The 23,637-nt window shown below is 38.4% G+C and overlaps 1 protein-coding gene across 1 annotated transcript in view; it reads right to left on the reverse strand.

Annotated features, from left to right (window-relative positions):
* Positions 1–14,597, reverse strand: part of LOC134803443 (synaptic vesicular amine transporter) — a 63,416-nt gene extending 48,819 nt beyond the window's left edge. The window contains exons 1-2 of the mRNA XM_063776261.1: positions 14,441–14,597; positions 2,173–2,314 (exon numbers count right to left, since the gene is read on the reverse strand). Of these exons, the coding sequence (XP_063632331.1) occupies positions 2,173–2,308 (136 nt within the window). The 5' untranslated portion in view covers positions 2,309–2,314; positions 14,441–14,597. The remainder of the gene's footprint in view (positions 1–2,172; positions 2,315–14,440) is intronic.
* Positions 14,598–23,637: the final 9,040 nt, after the last annotated feature.

The raw sequence follows: 23,637 nt of genomic DNA on the forward strand, positions 1-23,637 counted from the left end.
AACAGTGCGGCAAATTTTTAAAATGTATCGCCAAGGATCTATCTTCTATCCTAATACAAAATTGCGCGCCTTATTTACTGACAAAATTAGCTTTTCAGAGTATAAATCTCTCCACTAATAAAAGTACATATGTAGTGCATAATTTTTTTCCATTGTATTTTCTCGGAAACGTTCGTATAGTCATGCTACTTCAGTTGTAATCTCTGTACTTTTTGTACCGAGACTGACTGAAATAGCAAGACACGTTCTTACGTTTCCTTGAAAATACGATGGAAAATAATTATGCACTATACATCTGTATTTAACTATTTAAAATTTAACTCCAATGGGAAAATGGGAAAGTTCTACGCGGGCGACGTCGCATTATTATTATTTATTTATTTATTTCTTTAATAAAATACAGAGGTATTCTTAAAATTAATAATAGCCCCGTAAAACTCAACAATGAGTTTGACTGTGGGGTCATCAGTCTCTAGTTATTAAATTAATAACATAGTATGTAATTAAATTACTACAATATATTATGGTATAGTATGTTATGGTGGCATGCAGAGGCTAGTCATCAGTTTACTGCCATAGCAAAGGTTGTCAGGGAGAGATCGCTCTTAAGCGATAAGACCGCATATTGTTACCTCTATACAATGATCTTTGTTTATACACTGTACATTTATTGTAAACTATGTGAGGTATGTAATAAAGAATATTGTATTGTATTGCATTGTAGGTATTGAATTGCAATGCATTGCATTGTATTGTATTGTAATGTGCATGCGATTGATGCGATTTTCGATACATTGCAGCATTTAATAGAACAACTTAATTTTAATAATAGTGTATAAGTTTTGTTATTAATTAAATCTTTTATAAGTTTTATGACACATAAAAAAATAGAACAACTGAATTCTATGCACCTAATTCTAGGTAAAGTATCGAAAATCACATGCAATTTGTTGTATGGTTTATAGAGCCCTTTATGAGAAAGCTAGAATCTATATCTATCTTTGTATATCTATTTTATCAATCTGGGCCCGTATGCCCCGTGCCCATTAGGCCCCATTCGCACGACAGCTTAAAAAGCGTTGCGTTAAAACCCGACGTTGGCGCTTTTTTACCGTTTCCAATATTTGTGTTCATATGAACGCTTAAAAATCACTTGTGAGTCGTACTGCCACGTACGCATCTCAGCAAAGCCATACTTTATTTGCTATTACGACGTATTATTTGAATATAGCTTGAATATTTCAGGAATTTGTAAGCATAAGTTGACATTTTTAAGGTGAAACTAATAATAATCTTGACGATTGACACCAAAAATTGACACTTGACAGCCAACTGACAGCAGCGCCGGCGCTTTTTTAACGCTTGTGAGAACAGATACACGGAGTTCCGTATGCTCTATTCAATTTGACGCCAACGCTCAACGCCGAAAATCGAACAGTGCTCGATAAAAAAGCGCCGCGCTTAAAAACCGCCTTCGTGTGAATACATACATGGTTATCCATTTGCGTCATTCCAACGCTTTTTCAACGCGCGTTGAAAAAGCTGCCGTGCGAACGGGGCCTAATCTTATGTAGATATATGGAAATTTATATTTAAATATTTATATTTATTTACGGTCAGTAAGGTTATATTTATATGTGTATTTATGTGAGTACCTATGTGTGTGTTTTTATAGAATTGTGGATTTTTTCACCACAACAGCGATAAAGGATCTTTAAAAAACAGTATACGCCCTCTCCACACTCGTGCGTGAAGCCGCGATTCGAGCACGAGTGTGGAGCGTGCTTATTAAAGCGGTATCCAGACGGGATGATCAAATCGACCGATTTGATCAGAAATAAAATTGACGTCAATCTCCAATTTAATCACCAATGAGTTAGCTAAATTTGAAAAATGCCCCAGAACGAAAATACTCGCGTCACAAATTGGTATTCTTGCGTCCGCACCTCATTTTATCGGTAATATCGGTCATTATCGGCGGTTGAATTCGGCGAGCCAAATTGGCGTTTGCGTCCGCACGTCCTGATTCGATCGGGCAATTTAATCGAACGCCTTAAGAAGCATATTACCGAAAATTGCCAAAAGTAAGGTTATGGCCACTATGACTAGCACGAGCTGGCGCGACTCGCGGCACGCGGCCACCTGCGGCAGCCAGTAAGGCTGTGGACTCACCGACGGTAGTCAGCAGCATGTTATCCAGCAGTAAGGCTATGGCCACTATGACTAGCACGAGCTTGCGCGACTCGCGGCACGCGGCGACCTGCGCGCGCAGCCAGTCGGCGCTGAAGCCGTCTGATGCCGCGCCCATGCTTATCTGTGGACAAAGAAAACATACATTTTAACATAAATATACCTAAGGTATACCCGGGTAAGACCGGACTATTTTTCGGCGAGTTGGAAGGACGTCACAAAAAACAATATTACTTATTTCTCACTAACTTTTACCTCCAACCTCCAAATGTTAATTGCAAATAATAAAAAAGAAAACACATTTTTATTATTAATTAATACCTAATGCTCCTCAATAAAATAGTTTATGAGTAATCTACACTCAAAGTTGAATTAAAGTCAATGTGGCTAATTCCGTCATATTAGGGACTATTCCGTCTACTAGACTTTTTTTCAAACAACGAACAACATTGATAATTTCGTCGACAAAGCAGCGATTGCTTTTAGTTTCAGCAATCAATTTTTATTTCCTCTATGACCGAATTAGCCAGGTACCTTACACTTTTTTCAAAACACCAAACCGAAAAACCCTCTTAGACTAAGATCGGACTAATTGCTAATTTGAACTCTAAAGCAAGGAGAATAAGTAGCATACGTCGAAAAATTCCTGTCTTTGCTGTTAAGTTTTAACTTTTCCGCACTTTTATTAAACGTTCGTAACACACGACTGACACGACTGAACGGCTACTATAATGTAGCAAGAGGTGCGGGATGAAATGGCGTCACACATTTTATTGCCAGTGATGTAAAATAACTACTATTTTGGAAGCAATAGGGGATATTACTGCAATGTTCTGCCGCCATAGTGCAGCACTAAACATAGAGTAAAAGCATAGAGTAACTTATACATACTAGGCCTTAAACAGTTTTTGGACAAGTTTTCACAGACAATAAAATATGACATTGATGCATCAAGGCGGTTTGTTAATAAGGGCCTACCGGTAAACGCGAACATCGAAATTTAGTTATCTGCATCTTTATCGCTCGAATATGCAAGAGTGATAGAGAGATTAGATAACGATGTTTCGATTTTCTTGTTTCACGGTAGGCCATGTGATTGACGTGACGTGTGATGTGTCAATCTGGTTTGTTTACTGTATGTGCCACAAAGGTGCCACCTACGCAGAGCTTTGCCTAATATTCCCTATTGCGATCATACAATCTTACCCGCCATCCGATATTACCCGGGTATAACTTAGTAGCTCTTCGAAATTCGTGAGTTTGGCTCGTGAGTTAGCAAAACCATCAACCATCAATCAACACATAAATAAATAAATATTATAGGACATTCTTACACAGATTGACTAAGTGCCAAGTGCTAAGTGTAAGTTGTTTTTTTTTTATCGTGTATTCCATATATTTTAATGTTAAAAAATACTCCAGTTATATGTAAGAAATCCGCAACGCTGGCTTCGTCCGGTGGCTACAAATGCAAATCAGCAACATGCTTCGTCCCAAACATACCGAGGCTTCCGCAACAGGCTTCGTCATTATAAAATCTAAGTTAAACAATATAACCGTGACGGATCGTACCTGGCTCAAATGTCCCCATTACGCTGGCAGCGTTACCGCGCTGAATGGCCAATGAGATCTGTTGGACCAGGTACGATCCGGACCGAGGGTCGCACCCCCTGTCCCTCAGCCGCCGACCCAAATTCCTCACAAAGTCCCTAGCCTCCACAGCCCAAAGTCCTGCAGTCTCGAGTGCAACTGGGACAAAGTCGTACATTGGTTCCAGGGTAAATTCAACAAGGCTTGACGTGACATATAGGTAATAAATAGGACATAAATAGTAGCGACCCACGTAAGATCAACCTACCTACGGCACACTTGAATCCAAAAATGGAACATATAATCAAATTATGCCGGAACCAAGAGAGCGATATTTATTTATAGCTTAAACATCGCAATTGAATGCTGAATATATTAAATATTGTGGTTTATTAAATAAACATAAATTTTATGTTTCAAACCACATTTCATTGCTAAAAGTGGAAGATTATACTTAGGTATAATCACGGAGACTAGAAGAGAATATTCGGTCGCCGAATATTCGGCGCTTCGGCCGAGGGAAGGGCTGAATACTCGGTATTCGGCATTCGGCCAAAAGCACTATTCGGGGCATCTCTACTTTAAATCCTACTATGCCGTTTATATCCTCATCATCATCATCATATCAGCCAGAGGACGTCCACTGCTGGACATAGGCCTCCCCCAAAGAGTGCCACAATGACCGGTCTTGCGCCACCCGCATCCAGCGGACTCCTGCGACCTTTACCAGGTCGTCAGTCCACCTTGTGGAGGGTCTACCCACGCTGCGCCTTCCGGTACGTGGTCGCCTCTCGAGAACCTTTCCGCCCCAACGGCCATCGGTTCTACGGGCAATGTGCCCCGCCCACTGCCACTTAAGTTTAGCGATTCGGAGGGCTACATCGGTTACTTTGGTTCTGCTGCGGATGGCCTCATTTCTGATGCGATCACGCAGAGAGACTCCAAGCATAGCCCTCTCCATTGCCCTTTGGGTGACTTTGAGCCTTCTTATGAGGCACACAGTATAAGCGGCCACGTTTCAGTTTATATCCTCAACTCAACATTATTATCCGGAGATTCCATATCGTGTTACATTGAAGTAGATTTATGGTCATTTAAACTATTCAAAGGAAGTTAGAATGGTTCAGGAAATATGGCTACATACCAGGTACTTAATAATACAAAATCTTCCATTTGTAAGCCAGATTATATTCCTCAAAGGGATAAGTTCGCCTTTGTACTTCTTACTAATATCTTATGTTATAATTAATATGTCTTTTTGTACAATAAAGAGTTTACTACTACTACTATTTAGGTACTATATTTTTTCGGATTTTTGTTTTCCTATAATTTTATTTTATTTAAATTTTTTGTTAGTGATTTGATCTTTATGATTGTCCCAAAGTCCCATCCCTATCGATTGATGCCAAAAAAGTACAGAATCCTTGGGTAAGGGAAGCGTATTTAAAAAAAAATTCTGAATGCAATTTAATTTATTTAAAAAAAATAAAGGAATGTTTCTTTTGAGTGAAATTTGGTCTATTCATTGTTTTTTTTGCGTTTTTCAAGTAGTTATTTAGGAAATATTTTTGTTAGGTATGTTTTTCTTTATGCGTACTCAAAAAAATATGTGATACTTAGTACGGCACCCTTGGAACGAATCGCACAGAAAGTCTTTTTAGTTTAGTTGGCAAGAACAAAAACAAACAAACAAAGCAAAAAACGGCGAAATAAATCGCATTTATTGTATGGGGCCCCACTTAAATATTTATTTTATTATGTTTTTACTTTTTAGTATTTGTTGTTATAGCGGCAACAGAAATACATCATCTGTTATCACGGTTCATGAGTTACAGCCTGGTGACAGACAGACCGACGGACAGTGGAGTCTTAGTAATAGGGTCCGATTATACCCTTTGGGTACGGAACCCTCAAAAGAGTCACCAATAACTTGTTCGTCAAATGCATCTGAAAGACTTTTAAAAATGTAACAAAACTTAGTTTTCTGAAATTATGGAAATATGAGCGTCCAATTAAAGCAGATAATGGTTCCAAAACGGTGGAAATGAGCGGGAGCGGTAACGACCCTCTTCCGGAAGATGGCGGCACGTTCCAATTTCAATATCTCACTTGACTCGTACTCAACTTGGGCACAGAATAATAGTTATTTCTTTCACTCGGGGGCAAAGTTGTTGTTTAACCGCTCGTGCTAATATTGATACCCGAGCAAGCGAAAGATTCCAAAATTGCGTTGCGAGGGTTAAACAAAATTTGCCCCCCCAGTGAAACACAAAATTTTTCACCATACCAACCCGAAGCAAATATTAAATGTAAAATATCAAACAAAATCAAACTAAAATGAATGTTATTAAATATTTATCATCCAAAATCATCATTTAAAAGTAAATTCTACCAGCAAACATAAGAAAACAACTCAAAATTTGCATTTGATTTCTTTGCCTCACATGTGAATAAAATGCAACTTTGCTATCAGTTTTTGAAGTGCAAAGTAAGCCTTTCCGAGCAGGTGTGGTGAAAATAATAGTACTACCGTATAGAAAGGACGCTTCCTACAAAACGGAAGTTTGACAGCGATTCAGGGTCGAATCATGTGTCCATTTCTAATGTATGGCACTATCCCTTTCGGCTATTTAGGGTTGTTAAAATTCAAGTCAATATCTTATCTGTGGTCGTGCACGCAAAGGAACGTCAAGTTGTGGGACTCTAATAATTGCTCGGAGCAATGCTGAGCCGAACGGATCCGAATATGCCCGAAAAGAGGAGTGTCGCCCCTTTCAATCACAAATCTACAATGTATACTGAAACACCCAATATATTAGTGGAACAATGCGCGAAATTCCAATTTTCTATGGAAAATCAGTTGACTGGTAAATATCAAATGGTATTTCGTACACAAGTTCCGTCAAAACTCATTGGTACGAGCCGGGGTTTGAACTACTTTGAACCTGCGACCTCCGGGTTGAAAGTCGCACGCTCTTACCGCTAGGCCACCAGACATTTTTAAAACATTTTTTTAAACTAACTGAACGTATTGCACCCTAAGTTTTAAAAATAAATAATTTACAGTACATATGGTCCTATTTTCCCACACTAGTGCGTAAAATAGCACTTTTCGTGCGTATGTCAAAAGTTTAAAGGGCTATATGTACTGTAAAACGTTGTACGATACACGTGCGAATAGGTAAATCGCCACTCGTTTCGAATTTCCTCTTTTCCGCACTTGTATCCAAAAATAACTATTATGGTGATGGTATAAATACCCTGTTTAAATATAAACGTACTAGTGCTCGACATGCTAATGCCCAATAGATGACATCCTGCTGTCACCTCTATTGACAATGACTTAAGTTTCAAGATGACATGTACTGGGACCGCGTCGAGCACCAGTACGTTTCGAGATACCGCGAGCGCGACGCTCGATCTTTAAGCCCCTATTTCCCGTTCGCTGCGCTAACAAAAATCGCGATCCTAAAAAAAAAAATTTTACATTCAGAGACACAGTAAGCCGAGCGAAAGTCGCTCGCATGTGTCTACGCCCAGTCTTTAGTAGTAAGCTTCCTGTACGAACCAAACTCGGTCTGTACAAAGCTTACGTTCGCTCTAGACTAACATTATACGCTTCACCTGCCTGGCATTCTTTCTGTTGCAGGTCCAACAAGGAGAAGATGAGGCGTCAGGAGACCCTCACACTGCGGAGCATCGTCAAGTGTCCACGCTACGTCAGCAACGCATCCCTCGCCGAGACACTGAAGTGGCGCGGCCTGGAGGAGTTCATCGAGCGTCTCGCGCGGTCCATGTACGACCGCGCGGACAACAGCGGGCACGAGCACCTCAAGAACATCGCGCCACACCACCCCACCAGACCACCGGAACGGTGGGCCCGGGACTTGCCCCGAGCTCTGCTACACCAGTAGCGGAGCCAAGCCAAGTCCCAACTTTCATCGGATGCACCACGCCACACACGCCAGCCTAAGCTGCCGGTCGCCTTCCCTGCGTCCCCGATGCCCGGCCCCGCTCAAACGGTATCACCGGGCTAGGGGTCGCGGGGTTGGATAAACGATCGGTGGCGAAAAAGCCGGCCTACACCAGCAGCACTGACGTCCTCAAATTGACGTCCACTGACCTCCCCACGCGGTGGGGAGCGACCCGCCACAGCCGTCGCAGCCGAAAGGCGGGCACGGCCTCCCATACCTCTCTATTAATAGAGAGGTATCGAATGATATCCAGTCCAATTTTTACATTTCCAGTTCGACTCTCGTACTGTAAGCATCTAACTATATCACAATGCCACCCAAGACTAGCGGTAAGGCCGCCAAGAAATCCGGCAAGGCCCAGAAGAACATCTCCAAGTCGGACTCTAAGAAAAAGAAGAAGCATAAGCGCAAGGAGAGCTACGCCATCTACATCTACAAGGTGCTCAAGCAGGTCCACCTTATATTCTTAAAATAGGTACCGGTACAAATTAATTGGCACCTGACTCACCCGATATGTGACCGTGATTCCGGATAACCGGACGGTAACGAAGATAACCTCAAAATGTATCGCCACTTCATACGTTATACGAGTACATTGTTGATTTTAGAACTTCTTATTGGATTTAATACGTATTGTACGTAATAGTTATTGAATAATCTCTATTTTTGCATGTTATATTTACATACAGCCTGGCAAAAAAGAATAGAAATTAAAAAGTGGCAACGCTGTAGTGTCGTCCCTTTCAAATCAATTTATATAAGAGAACGGGATGACACTACAGTGTTGCCACTTTTTAATTTCTACTCTTTTTTGCCAGGCTGTAAATTGTTTTTTTTTATTACAATGTTAAAAAAATACTCTAGTTATCTGTAAGAAATCCGCAACGCAGGCTTCGTCCGGTGGACACAAATGCAAATCAGCAACATGCCTCGTCCCAAATACCAAATAGTTATTTATATATGTTCTACAGTACATTTAGCCCTTTAAATTTTCGACGTATTACGTAATGTGCTTATCAGGGTATCGTAATGGACCACCAGATGTACTGTAATAAGTAGGTACATTACGATACAAGTTAGAAAATTAGGAAATTCGCAACGAATAGCGATAAATTGAAACACGACCGAAGGGAGTGTTTTAAATCGACACGAGTTGCGAATTACATTTTCGCGCGTGTATTGTACAACGTTTTACAGTACAGATGGCCCTTTAAATTTATGACATAGGCAAGTATTGTCCTTAATCCCGCCCTAGGGCGGTAAAGTAGTACTGTAAAATAAATTTTCACCAAACCAACTGGTAAAGACTCTGTTTATTGTTCAAAAACTGATTCATGAGAAAGTTGCATTTTCTCCACAATGCAAACTTTGAGTAGTTTCCTTATGTGTGCTGGTGGGTGGTGGTAGAATTGACTTTTAAATGATGATTTCGAATGACAAATATTTAATAACATTCATTGCAAATCGATTTGCTTAACCCTTGCCTTTAAATCCTATGTTTGTCTGTTGAAGCGATACAGCCGTATTCGAACAATTTGATACGTCAAATACTAGATATTGAAACGATATGGATCGGATATGTCAGTGTCAAACAAGTGTCAAAATTGACGTTTCTTCAAACATAAACGTCACTTTTGAGACTTGTTTGACACTGACATATCCGATCCATATCGTTTCAATATCTATAGTTCGTTTTTTTTTTGCATTAGAAATAAGGTAAACAATCTTGATGTGTCTTTTAATTGAAAAACACGTTTTAAAAATAAGTCACGGCAAATATGTACCAATTATGAATCTAATACGGTCATTTATATTCTTCTGCTTTCATAACTAATAGTTACTGATTTGTAAAAACCGTTTTTCAATTAAAAGGCATGTCAAGATCGCTTACCTTCTTTCTAATGCAAAAAAAAACGAACTATAGTGCCATGCCATCATTATAGAAACACTATCTGCGCTTAATATTCAATATGGAAGCTTTGTTCGAATATGGCTGTTTGTATAGAGAAGCTATCACCCCCTTTCCTCTTAAATCGTTCAATTCCATGATTTCTCCAGGGAGTGAATTATCTCCGGTTTAATCTGTGATAGGGGAGGGGCGATTTCAATATCCATTATATTTCTAAAAAAATATTCATTGTAATAGGGATAAGTTCGCCATACTTTAAATTACCTATATTATACCTTTAAACGAGCAATAAGCTACTTTCCTACTAAATGTAATATGGAATAAATTAAATCTAATATGGAATTTATATGATATCGAGTATTCTGACGTCACGGTCAACTCACCTACTTCTTATACTTATATCAATCCGACTTATTAAATAGAAATTGTGTTTAACTGCTATATATTTTACTGAAAGAAGACTTCATTTTTGTTTTTAAAACAATATGAACTGCTTTCAAAGAATTTAAAAAAATAATGGGCCTTTAGATTCCTAGGAAAAAAAATTGAAAAAATCCAAGATGGCGTAAAATGGCCACTTTATTTTTTTATGGCAACTCCTAACGATGCGAGATGGAGCGATTGGCATTTTTTATTTTTCAAAATGGCTGACTTTTTTCTTTTACCACATTTAGCGGGTTCGATTCCCTGTTCAGACAGGCGATTATTTAAAATTCTATGAATGCAACTAGTATTGTTATAAAAATAAAAATAAAGTATTCTTTTAGGAAAATTTCCTATCTACAGTATAATATGTACATACATATTTAAAGTACTTCCCATCTATGTGACAAAGTCGCCCTGTATTTGTTTTTCTAATAATTATCTGGTGTTTTATTTCGTGCACGGTGTGAAATAATTTATGTTAAGTAGAGGAAACGTCCCTATACTCGTATATTTATAATTATATTTCGTGGATCTCGGGAACTGCTCAAACGATTTCGATGAAATTTGCTATATATGCGGGTTTTCGGGGTCGAAAAACCGATCTAGCTAGGTCTTATCTCTGGGAAAACGCACATTTTTGAGTTTTTATATGTTTTCGGAGCAAAGCTCGGTCTTCCTGTAACCTATTCTTTTTTATTATATTTAAGATAGTAGTAGTAATGTATGGCTTATGAAATAAATAAGATTTAAACAAAAAAAATAATAGTAGTACCAGTGTATATATCGTATATACCGCTGTATATTATGTAAGTTATTCCTTTTTTCGTACAATAAAGTTGTCACATTCTCAAAATTTTCGCATTACTTACCTGAAAATTTCCTTGACAGAATTCAAATCATGCAATCTCATAGAATTCTCTTTGGCACATTGCTAAGCTTGGTCACTTTTTAGGGTTCCGTAGTTCACTAGGAATCCTTAAAGTTTTGCCATGTCTGTCTGTCTGTCCGTCCCCGGTTTTGCTTCGTGATCGTTAGTGCTAGAAAGCTGCAATTTGGCATGGCACGGATACACAGATCATGCATGGCGACAGAACGGTAAAATAAAAACTACAAGATTTTTTTTAGGGTAGGTACCTGCCATACAAAATGTTTTTTTTAACAATTTTTTGCTTTAACCCAACGGTATGGGGTATCGTTGGATAGGTATTTCAAAACGAAACAGAAAAGAGGAATAGGAAATTCTACTTTTAACGCTGTCAGCCGTAGAATTTTTACAGGTAGGTTGAGTCAAGTGTAAAAATATGGGTGCATACAACATACTCAAAAATATGGCCCATAGTTCTTAATTCGCTGACATAAGAGCTATGGGACATATTTTTGAGTATGATGTGTGCACCCATATTTTTACACTTGACTATACCTGCGAAATATCAAAAATAGGACCACAGGGCATACTTCACGTACACTCCAAAAATCACACTCTTTTCTTTATAAGTAAGTTACTTAAAAAGCCATCGTAATTAACGAGCTTTTATTAGTAGTGTAGTAAATAAAGGTAGTGGACCCCGCAGTAATTCCTCAGCCAGAAAAAACTTTACAGTATGATAAAGTATCAATAAATAAAAAGTATTGTATAAATTTCCAAAGAATAATAATAATAGAATTAAAGTAAATACCTAAAGTCTTAAATCGTTAATATCTTTTTACGGAAAAATGCTCCGTTCAAACTTTCTTCACCAGACATTAGATATGAGCGCCGCGCCGGCGCGCCGCCGCCGCCGACAAAATTTACGCGCCGCCGCCGCCGACGCTGCGCTATCGGCGTGGCATCGGCGTGACCTTGTTAGATACTACTACTTTCAGAATCAGATAATATATATTTTATCTAGTTTAGATCTTTAACGGCGCCAGTCTGAATAGCTTATAGACATTCAAAAGGTATTTTAGCTCCATATAATTCTAAAGTATCGATGGTAAATTCAAACTTTTCTGTTTGGTAACCGCGCTACTAGTGTTAGAGCAACGAAATGACTAATTTTGCCAGCTGGCTAGCTCATCCGTCATTCACCGCGAATTCAATTATTGCAAGCATGGTTTAAATGTCTTAAAAAGGTGTAAAAGGGGGTTAATTTCAGATATTAAGCGTTTTCACGCCCAAAGGTCCGGCCGTTGGCTTTGCACGGAAGGCATCGGAAACGGAATCAGGTCTCATTTTAAGCTTGGCCATTGTTCAAATTTCAAGCTTTGCTCTCTCGCAGACCAATCTTTGGCCTCGCATCGCTCGCATAGAAGTAAGCCGCTATCTGAACCTCCAAGTTTTCGGCCCTGTTTGGAGCGTAACTTTTGGCCTCGCTTTTAAAATGCTTGGTTCTTCTCCAATCTTAGCTCCACTACAGCACGGCCTTTGGCCTCGCACGAATGCACCTACAGGAGAGCCCCAGAGGTCTTTAACACTGTGGCCACGGTCTTTATCGGCCTTCGGTCTTGCTTACACTGGACCAATTCCAAGCTCTGCCCTCTTGCAGCTTGGCCTTCGGCCTCGCACAGAAGCGCGCCGTAATCGGCACTCAGCGCATTCGGCCGTCAGCCAAGCTCACACTTGGCGTTAGCTGTATGCTTACCTGCAGCTCAGCCTCTGGCCTCGGATGGGAAGGCGTCGGAATCTGGTCTTCGGTGTTACGTGGAGCTCGGCCTTGGGCCTCACTTTTTGACATAAACTGGTTTGTTGGGTCGATATTGGTTAATAACGGAGCTTGATTTTCCTCACTGCGGCTCTTTGGACAGTCGACCAGATGTTTCCCTGATACAGTCAATCCGCTACTTTTTACTTAGCACAATAGATAAGGGCCTCGCAAAGATCTTCCGGCCAGGGCCTCGCCAAGATTAAGACCGCCTCTGATGCCGCTCGATACCGTTTATACTATATAAAACTTTTTTCGTACCTTTATTCAAAAAAATGCACTTATTTTATAACTTTCTTACAGCAAAAACGTGTAAATTCGGTAAAATTTTGGTTTGAATTATTTTTTCATTAATCAAAGGTGTTTCAAGGCCACGCCGCCGATTCGCCGCCGCCGCCGACCGATTTTGACCGGCGCGCCGCCGCCGGCTAAATGCCTATCGGCGCTCATATCTACCAGACATATTCATGTAACGTATTGCAACAATATATGAAATATCAAAAAAATATCCCAGCAGAAATACCAGTAAGTATTAATAAAATAAAATTTTTTGGCGTGTCTTGGACCGGAAAATTGCTCAGTCTAATTTTTTCACTGGAATGCCATTTTATGGCCGTTTTATACCTACAAAATGAAAATCTAAAAATTTTCTACTCTCAGTTTTTAATAGTTCTATAATACATACATTTCGATACGCATTTTTTTTGGATTTTTTTACCCACTGCGTTAAATTATATTCTAAGATCATATAAGAAGAAAAAAATGACAGAGCAATTTTCCGATGAAAATGAGCGTCAAAAAAAGGAAGTATCATAAAAAAATATTCTCATGTTTGACAAAACTTTTAGATTTTTTTCTAGTATCACATACTGATACAAATAACTTATTTTGTAAAATAATTTTGGACTGAGGAATTACTCGGTTCAATATATAATCAGATTTGTGTTTTTACCTAACTTAGGAGTGTTTTTTTTTTGGATATTTATAATGTTAGTCTCGGCTCATACTATACAATAACCAAGCTAAATTTCATCGACTGAGAAATTAATGCATGGGTCTCCATACAACAACTTGCTTCATTTACTACACTATAGGTCGACCTGTATGTAACTATGTAATGGAATCTAAGGTAACTAATTTAACCATCTTCCAAGGATCGTAGCATCATGAAAATCGGCAGCTGTATGTAGTTCTGATGACAATACAATAATATGGTACTATCGAACTGATCTGATGATGGAGACAGGAGGTGGCCATAGCAACTCTGTGATGAAACAATGCAACCTAATAGTATTAGGGGTTTTTGGAATTGTCTCGATGAGTATTAGTTGTCTGTCGTAAGAAAAGTACAGTCAGCGATAAAGGCTTGTACCAAAAATTACATTTTTGCCAAAAACTTATTTTACTTTGTAAGATCGTTTGAGGAACAAACTAATTTAAAATATATCTTTCTATTGTCCTATTTAAAACGAATTAAATTACTTTAAACGTATAAACAAGGTTAAGCTTGATAATTACCTTTTTCATTCAAGAAATCTAATTATTTTATACCATCGAATGAATTCACTAAAGTTTTCATACAAAAAATCACAACACATGTAATTCGTCCATTCATATATTGTAGGTACAAAAAAAAACAAAATTATAATAGTCTTACAAATAATACTCACATTTTACCAGCTCCCCATTAAAAAAAAACACAAAAAAATACTAATATCACGTCTCGACGGCCCGAGGTCCGAAGACCGACTGAATATTACGGCAAGAACGGATCCTACCCAGTCTCCGACCAGATTACATCGACCTGTGACTTACTTCACTCAGTACCTTTATACTGAAGAGAACGCATTAGGCGCGGGGGGCGGGGGGACTCAAAACAAAATGGCCGATATTATCAAGCGGTTTCTTAGAGTTCACTCGATTTTGAACTTTATAATTAAGGAGTTAAAGTTGCTTTTAGAGTGTAGGTGTTGAGTTTTATTGAAGTGAGGCAATGTTTTTGGATTTTGAACGTTAGATAGGTTGGTTTAAGGTTGATTTTTGGGTGGGAAAGAGACAAAAGCTACAGGTTTTCGATAAGTTCACGCTGAAAGTGCGCGTTTGTGGCGCTCCGTGGAAAAGGCTGTAACTGTAAGCATGTTTCGTATTTTTTAAGGGTAATTTAGTTGGTCAAACCAATTTGTCAGTCAGTAAGAACCAGGAAAACTATACTCATCCTTTTCTTTTGGGTGCTAGTACTAGTGCAAGACAAGGATAGTATGATTCTTCCTGTCTATGATTGAAATGAGACAGTCCTTTGACAAACTATATCTCTCGCATCGAATGGTGATTCCTAATCAATTCCTAATCAAAGAATATAATACTCATGTTCCTAATCCTATGGTAGTTTATTTTTATTTTACATAAATTGTTTATAGAGAGTTTTTGGAACATTATTTTCCTTTTATTATTTATTAAAAACGTATTTTTTTTTATCAAGCCCAACACAAGAGACTTAAAAGAACTGTCTTATCTCAGGAACAAACGTTCGCGTTCATGGTAAACACAATAGATGACCTTACCGAGATTCGAACCCGGGACCTATAGCTTCATAGGCAGAGTATACCGACTAGGCTAGGAGGCCGTTAAGAATCAAAAATTTCTAGTTAATTTTTTAGAGCATTTAATAACCGGAGTGTCCGGAGTCGCCTTTAAGAGCTTACCCCTCTGCCGAAAACCTTGCACAATTGTGCAAACTTTAGTATGGACTGACGTTTATCTGACATGGCTATTTGTACGTTACGTACAAATCATGTAGTTTTTTTGTACATATTTTTAATGTTTCTGACACTTAGAGACCTTTACATCTCTAAGTCAATTTAGGCTAGTAATTATGTGAAGCTATACTGTCTTTTATGTAACATACGAGCACAAAATACTGTGTCTTACAGCTACATGTTATTACTATTTTAATATTAATATAGGCCGGTAGCTTGAACATGTCATGCTCGCTTAAAAGTCTTTGCTTACGGTGGCGTCGTTGATCGGGTCGCCACTTTCCCGAATGAAGGTTGAGGGAGGCGATGGCTGAGATACGCGTCATACTCGTGAACGGGTGCTGTTTGTGGAGACTGGTGTGTTTAAGCTAACACGGGCTATTATACCTAGTAAATTTATTTTTGAGTTTAATTACAGTGAGATGCCTTATTCTGCTCTAGTATGTTTCTTTTCTCTGATGAATGTGTTAATTATAAAGGATTTTGAGTCTTGGAGACCCTATACATCTCTAAGGATAACTTGATAAACTATATAATCTTATAGTTCTGACACCTAGAGACATTTACACCTCTAAGTATTATAGATTTTTTTGTGTTCTTGTATCTGTATTTTTTACATATATATTATTATTATAGTTTTTTTTTATGTAATTCGACATTAAGAGACCATATACATATCTAAGTAATTGTAATACGTTAGTTTGAATTGGTAGTTGCAGTTGTATTTTATAAAATTGTTGATGTATTGTTATTTTTTTGCTTGTATGTAAATTCAATGTTGACGTGTAAAAGTGCCCTCGTGGCCTATTTGCCGAATAAATGTTGACGTTGAAGTTGAAGTTGTACAAATAGCCATACATTTGACGTGCCCCGGTGCCCCTCCCCCGCAAAAATCGGCAGACTGTTTTGTACAGAAAATGACAGCCATGACGTCTCCAGTTACCAAATACTCAAAGAGTCCATTTATATTCAGGGATCTAAACAATTTTTTTTTTTGTTCAGTTGTTTTCCATTGTTCTAATAAATTCCTTTGTTCTCCTTGCACCATTTTTACATGTCTCTGTTTGGCCCGACGGTTGACTGGTAGAGAATGCCATAAAGCATTAAATCCGCCATTTGTACATTATTATTATGTTTTGTGCAATAAAGTTTAAATAAGTAAATAAAATAAATATTTTTAATAAAAATTACAGCAAAACTCACTTCCATCCTTCTACCCCTAGTCGGCTTTGGTCCTTAATTTCTATCTCCGTCTCCCTCGCACCCGTGACCTCACGTATCGCCGTCTCGCTCCACCATTAAGTACAATTCCATCATTTCATTGTAGGAGAATATAGTGCGGGTTAAGATAAGATAAGATAAAATGGGCGAAAATGGTTTTATGGTGTTTTTATACGGTGGCAAACAAGCGTACAGTCGAAAGTGGACTATGTAGCATTCGTAGTCTATAGATATATAGCAGGGGTGTCACATGTATGTAGCCCAAATTTTTAAAACGAGTATACTGTTTTTTTTTTCAGGATTCCATTCTAGTCATCATCATCATCTTCCTTGCTTTAACCCGGGTTTTTTTGTTAGCAAGGGGTCCGCTTGGCTACTAATCCTAAGAATTGAAATAGGCACTAGTTTTTACGCAAGCGACTGGCATTTGACCTTCCAACCCAAAGCGGAAACTAGGCCCTTATCGGGATTAGTTATAATTAATGTAATGATGATGGAGACAGGAGGTGGCCATAGGAACTCTGTGATAAAACAACGAAATCTAATTGTGTTTGGGGTTGTTAGAATTGTCTCGATGAGTATTAGTTGTCTGTGGAAAGAAAAGTACAGTCAGCGATAAAAGCTTGTACCAAAAATTATTTTTTTGCAAAAAACTTACTCCATCTATTTATCTATCTATCTAATACCTTTCTAATTGTTTATATATGTATATATTTCGGGGATCTCGGAAACGGCTCTAACGATTTCGATGCATTTTGCGATATAGGGGTTTTCGGGGTCGAGAAATCGATCTAGCTAGGTCTTATCTCTGGGGAAACACGCATTTTTGACTATTTATATTTTTTCCGAGCAAAGCTCGGTCTTCCAGATATTCAAATCAGTTTTAACACCTTAGAAGCTTCGTCTACGCCGTAGACGCCTACGGCGTAGCACTGTAGGAAGCTACGCCAGTGCTACGCCGTTTGTAGCTAAACCACAGAATAAATAATAGTACTAGGTACAGAAGGCTCACTCTCTAACAAAACGCGTCTGTTACGATCAGCACAGATATGGCCGCTAGGTGGCGACAGCGCCGCGCGCGGCTTATGGCTAGCCACCAAAATTGGTGTGGAACGGATGTACTTTTAGCTACCTGTTGCAAAGCGACGAAATCGCGGAGTGAGCCACGCCTGATTCTACATAAAAATGCCTACAAGCCATAACCACTTCTATTGCGACAGACATTCACGCCAAACAATGCCTTATTAATACAGTTTAGGGGCTGTCCATAAATTACGTCATCGATTTTTGACGATTTTGGACCCCCCCCCCTATAATCATCCAAAAATCATGCTTCAAATGACCCCATTTCCTTCTACTTCATGCTACCGTCATCCGATGTCCAGACCCCCCCCTAATTTGAAATGACGTAATTTATGAATAGCCCCTTATCTATATACAATATATATACAGTGGTACTACTAAACGAAATTAATAGCTACCTTAAATCTAAAATAGGCCCTTGAGGCATTGTACCAAGGATGCTGGCGGCATTTCCTCGCTGTATCGCAATGCTGATACGTTGTGCGAGGTAGCCGCCAGCTACTGTTTATCTATTGTTTATTGTCATTTATTGCATACAGTCGCCATCAGATATATCGGAGCGGCCAAGGTGCTCACAAATATCGGAACACGCCTCTATTGTCAGGGCGTTAGAGCGCGTGTTCAGATATTGTGAACACCTTGGCCGCTCCTATATATCTGATGGCGACTGTACATTGATGCATAGAAATACATGATGTTATACTTAATGTTAGGAAGCGTACATGTTACCGTGTATGTGTGTTGTGTGTGTATGTGTGTGTGTGTGTTGTGTGTGTGTTATCTAAAAATATCGATACGCATAATGTGTCAAAAATATGTGTACACTTCTTTAATATATCTCCTTTTTTTCCCTCTTTTTTAGGGTTCCGTACCTCAAAAGGAAAAAACGGAACCCTTATAGGATCACTCGTGCGTCTGTCTGTCCGACCATTCCCCCCCCTCCCCACCCTTTATATGGCAATATTTAAAGAAAAAACCGGTCAAGTGCGAGTCGGAGTCGCGTTCCAAGGGTTCCGTACATAAGTCCGACTCACGCTTATCTGCATATTTCTAATAGGTTTTCCCGCTATAGGTAAAGAACTATTTTGTGTACTTTTTTCGAAATTTTAGACCCAGTAGTTTTTTTATCTGTTATTTGAGTTATTTCTTTATTTCTTTGCCACGAATAAACTATTTATATTTCTATATGGGCAATAAGGTCGTGTATACATATTTTAGCACTTTGTCCGTGTCGATATTATTAGACGTGGCTGTAGCATAATATTTCAATACACCTTAAGCGCCATAGTGATAAGGTCCAATTTCGCTTGTAAGTATAAATGTCATATGTTTTGGACGTATATAAAAATGTAAGTTGATGTGAATCTTTATATTGGTGCTCACGGAATATTGGAGATGCCGTTTCAGATAATAATATCACGTACCGTAAACCGAACAAGTGCGAGTTGGACTCGCCCACCGAGGGTTCCGTATTAAATAAATAATAAATAAATAAATATTGGGGACATCTTACACAGATCGACCTATACCCAAACTAAGCATAGCTTGTACAGTCACCTGCAAAAATATGTTACTCTTTGAAGGCCGCAAAAATATGTGACACGCTCTTATGGCAATACAAATAAAATCGTGTCAGATATTTTTGCGCCCTTCGTTGTGTAAAATATTATTGCAGGTGACTGTACTATGGGTCCTAGGCGACGATATAAATAAACATACAAATACATACTTATATATAGAAAACAACCATGACCCAGGAACAAATATCTGTGTTCATCACACAAATAAATGGCCTTACCGGGATTCGAACCCGGGACCATCGGCTTCGCAGGCAGGGTCACTACCCACTAGGCCAGACCGGTCGCGTACTTTTTAGTATTTGTTGTTATAGCGGCTATCACGGTTCATGAGATACAGCCTGGTGACAGACACACGGACAGTGGAGTCTTAGTGATAGGGTCCCGTTTTTGCCCTTTGGGCACGGAACCCTAAAAACTGGGCGGCCGATTACACAGAAACTTCACGATCGGCCTGATTTTACGATCGGCCGCCGACATGTACAAGTAGTCCAGTAGTCGGTCAGTCAGTTGTCAGTCAGTCCGGAGTGCAGAGCTGTGTAGCGCGAACAGCGCATACTATGGAGTCGACATTTAATGCTTAGTATAACAAAAACAGGAATACATTTATGTATAAATAGTCCAGTAGCCGGTCAGTCCGCTGTCAGTCTGTCCGAGGTGCAGAGATGTGTACCACGAACAGCACATACTACTGAGTCGATATTAGGGAATGCAAATCGGTTATTTTTTGTATGGAAATAACCGCGGTTTCGGTTAATAACCGATAATTTCCATACAAAAATAACCGAAAATAACCGATTTGCATTCCCTAGTCGATATTTAATGCTTACAAACAAATTCTTTGTGAACTGCAGACCTCACGATAAGCTTTAAAAATTTATATAATAATAACAATTAGCTTGGGCCCTGCTCCGCTGCCGGCGGCACACTAGGTTAGGTTTTTTATTATGTGTTTATATGTTTTTGTAATGTTTTGTAAGTGTTTTTATATTTAATTTTAAACTCACATTGTAAAATCCTAACCTAAGAGCAGTTATTTTTAGACACAATTTCTATTTTAAAACCCATATAAAACTATAAAGAGTAGGTAATTTAATTGTGACGTCACATGCTAGTGTTTCATATAAATTCCATAGCAGGGGTGCGAAACACCTCGATTCGGGCATTCTCGGCTCCGTTCGGCTCAGCATTGCTCCGAGCAATTATTAGGGTCGGTCGGCACCACTTGACGTCCCTTTGCGTGCACGACCACAGATAAGCTAATGACTTGAATTTTGACAATTAACCCTAAATAGCCGAAAGGGATAGTGCGATATATTGGAAAGGGACAGCATGATTCGACCCTGAACCGTTGTCAACTTCGGTTTTGTAGGAAGTTTCCTTTGTGTGCGGTAGTACTATTATTTATTCAGTGTCCATAGTAGCAAAATCGTTTTGACAGTTCGTAAAAAGAAACTGATTTGACTAGTAGTCAAATACCATAATAAAAGTATTTACGCCTAACGCCTACTCCACAGCCCCCTGTTCCCATTTCATCATCCCTAAGGGTCTGTTTAAGTGGCCGAGCGGGATGGCACGTCTCTCCCCCGCGAGTGCGAGTGAGATAGAAGACGGGGTGCAAATTATAATGGAAATAGCTGAAATTCGATCTGGAATGCCCGGCGGCGGGGGGGGGAGGGGGGGAGGTTCTATATTTAAGTGGGGTGGAGAGGGAAATGAATATTTTTGTAATTATGGTAGAATTATTTTGGTTTTGGCGCTTTTTTGACCTTTTTGTTAAACTTGCAATATTTATATGTAGGTTGATGGGTCAAATCTTGCAAGGTAATAGTATAGTTATGCAAATAAAGATCTCTATCTCTATTATTATATCTATTATTGCAAATAAAGATCTCTATCTCTAGTTTGTTTTTTTAGCATTAGAAAGAAGGTTAGCGATCTTGACATGTCTTTTAATTGAAAAACGCATTTAAAAAGTCAGTAACTATTACTTATGAAAGCAGAAATATGTATATAAATGATCGTATTAGATTCATAATTATTACATATTTGCCGTGACTTATTTTTAAAGCTCCATCCCTGACTCCAGGAGTATAGATATACTTAATGATCCAGAGTTAAAATTCAGAAACTCAATTGTCTCGCATCTATAGATGGTCAAGCAAATCTTGTCAGTAGAAAAAGGCGCGAAATTCAAATTTTCTATGAGACGATATCCCTTCGCGCCTACATTTTTCAAATTTGCCGCCTTTTTCTACTGACAAGATCTGCTTGACCAAGTATAAATATTAAGTCACACTAGAGTAATGGCCTCTACATTTCATCCCATGGTACTTTATTACTATTTTAATTCTATGTCTGCATGCTTACATGTTTTCTTGTTTATATTTCTCTACTTTATGTAAATTTAAGTTAATTTAAGTAAATTTTAATTGTTTATATGTATACTCTCTTTGATATGTACACGTGTGAGCTGTGGTCACCTATAAGGGTCAAACAGATCACTGTGTTATGTCTTTCCTGTAGACATACACAAGAGTTAAGGGCTATAAAGGTTAATTTTCTTATTTAACCCTTATCCACGTGAAAAGGTCCTCCTTTTATTTAGAAAATGCACTGTTCGCGATAACACACTAGTTTTCTCTCCTGTGGGCAATAGTTAACAGCTTGTGGGCATGTAAGTAATGATTTTATCATAGTTCTTTAAATAAAAGGAGGACCTTTTCACGTGGATAAGGGTTAAATAAGAAAATTAACCTTTATAGCCCTTAACTCTCGTGTATGTCTACAGGAAAGACATAACACAGTGATCTGTTTGACCTATAAGTGGCTAAGCATCTGTTATTGTTAATTGTCCATGTTGCTATATAATTGTATAGATGTATTATCCGTTGGTGATCCTTAAAAAAAAAAGAAAAAAAAAGTGTTTTTCAATTAAAAGACACATCAAGATTGTTTACCTTATTTCTAATGCTAAAAAGAACAACTATAGCCCCTTCCATTATTCGATGGAGTTGAAACTTCACATAGATATTTTACCTATGTAAGTTGGGTGACTGCAATATTATGTCGATGTACGATTGTCATTTTGTCTAGGCCCCCAGCTCACAGAGCGCGAAAATAACGACGCGATAATTTCCCGAATCGCGCCGTAAGAATCGAGTCTATGAAACTCTGATCCTTTTCAGAACTTCTGAAATTGTTCGCAACATTTTTCGCCAAACATCCAATCCAAAATGTCTCAAAACCACTCTAAACTACAAGCTATTCTTACCCGTAACATCTTAGAAATAGGAACGATCATCGGTTGCGCAACTAAAATTATTTTTAGTCACAGTTGGTACTGTTTCGTGCTAAAGCGATATTGGACTAATTTGCTAGTTCTGCGCAGTCGGCTAAAGGTGGTTATGTGTTTACACCGGGAAGGGAGATGGCATTCGTAGTAGGATAGTAGTAGTAGGAGGGTGATGATTTAAGGGTTAAATTTACGCAATATTTTTAATTTATAAAAGTTACATTCGTTTTAAGACGAAAAGTCGGAAAGCTTGGAAAAATCCAGAAGTTTATAATTTTTAGTATGTGATTTTGAACGGTGTTTCCGGGGTTTGTAATTATTTTATATTTAGAAACTTTATCATAGGTATATCACAAATAGTGTACCTTTCTAATGGTAGTAAAACATTTCATATATCTATTACTGAAAATTACATATTTACATAAATATGATTTAGCCAATTCAACTTCTAACACTGATTTCGCAGTGAATATCGAAGTTATATTTTTTTGACTATTTTTCCTAGAATCGGCAAACAATTATGTAACACATATATTAATTTCGGGCAAAAAGAAAAATCATGCATTTAAGGGTTAACCGCTTAACTCCGGGTTATTGGGATGGTGCAAGTGGGCCTAAACAATAAAACATATAGCTAAGGTTAACTTAAAATAAACTTAAATAACTATCTTAGGTACTAAAGATAAATGCAGAGAGGACCAGTGCCTTATCAGGCCACTGTCCCATCTGTCAGCCACTATATGTATACACATTTACACTATATGTATGTGTTTGTATTTATGGAGTCGTAATAGTTATTTGTACAACAAGAGATCAAAGTTTGATATTTCTTCGAGTGCTTATTTTGAGTCCCGTGCAAGCGAAAGATTCTATAATAGATTCACGAGCGTAGCGAGTGAATCTAATTTAGAATCTTGAGCGTAGTAAGGGATTCA

The sequence above is a fragment of the Cydia splendana genome, chromosome 26, assembly GCF_910591565.1.
Source record: "Cydia splendana chromosome 26, ilCydSple1.2, whole genome shotgun sequence".
NCBI classification, from domain to species: Eukaryota; Metazoa; Arthropoda; class Insecta; order Lepidoptera; family Tortricidae; genus Cydia; species Cydia splendana.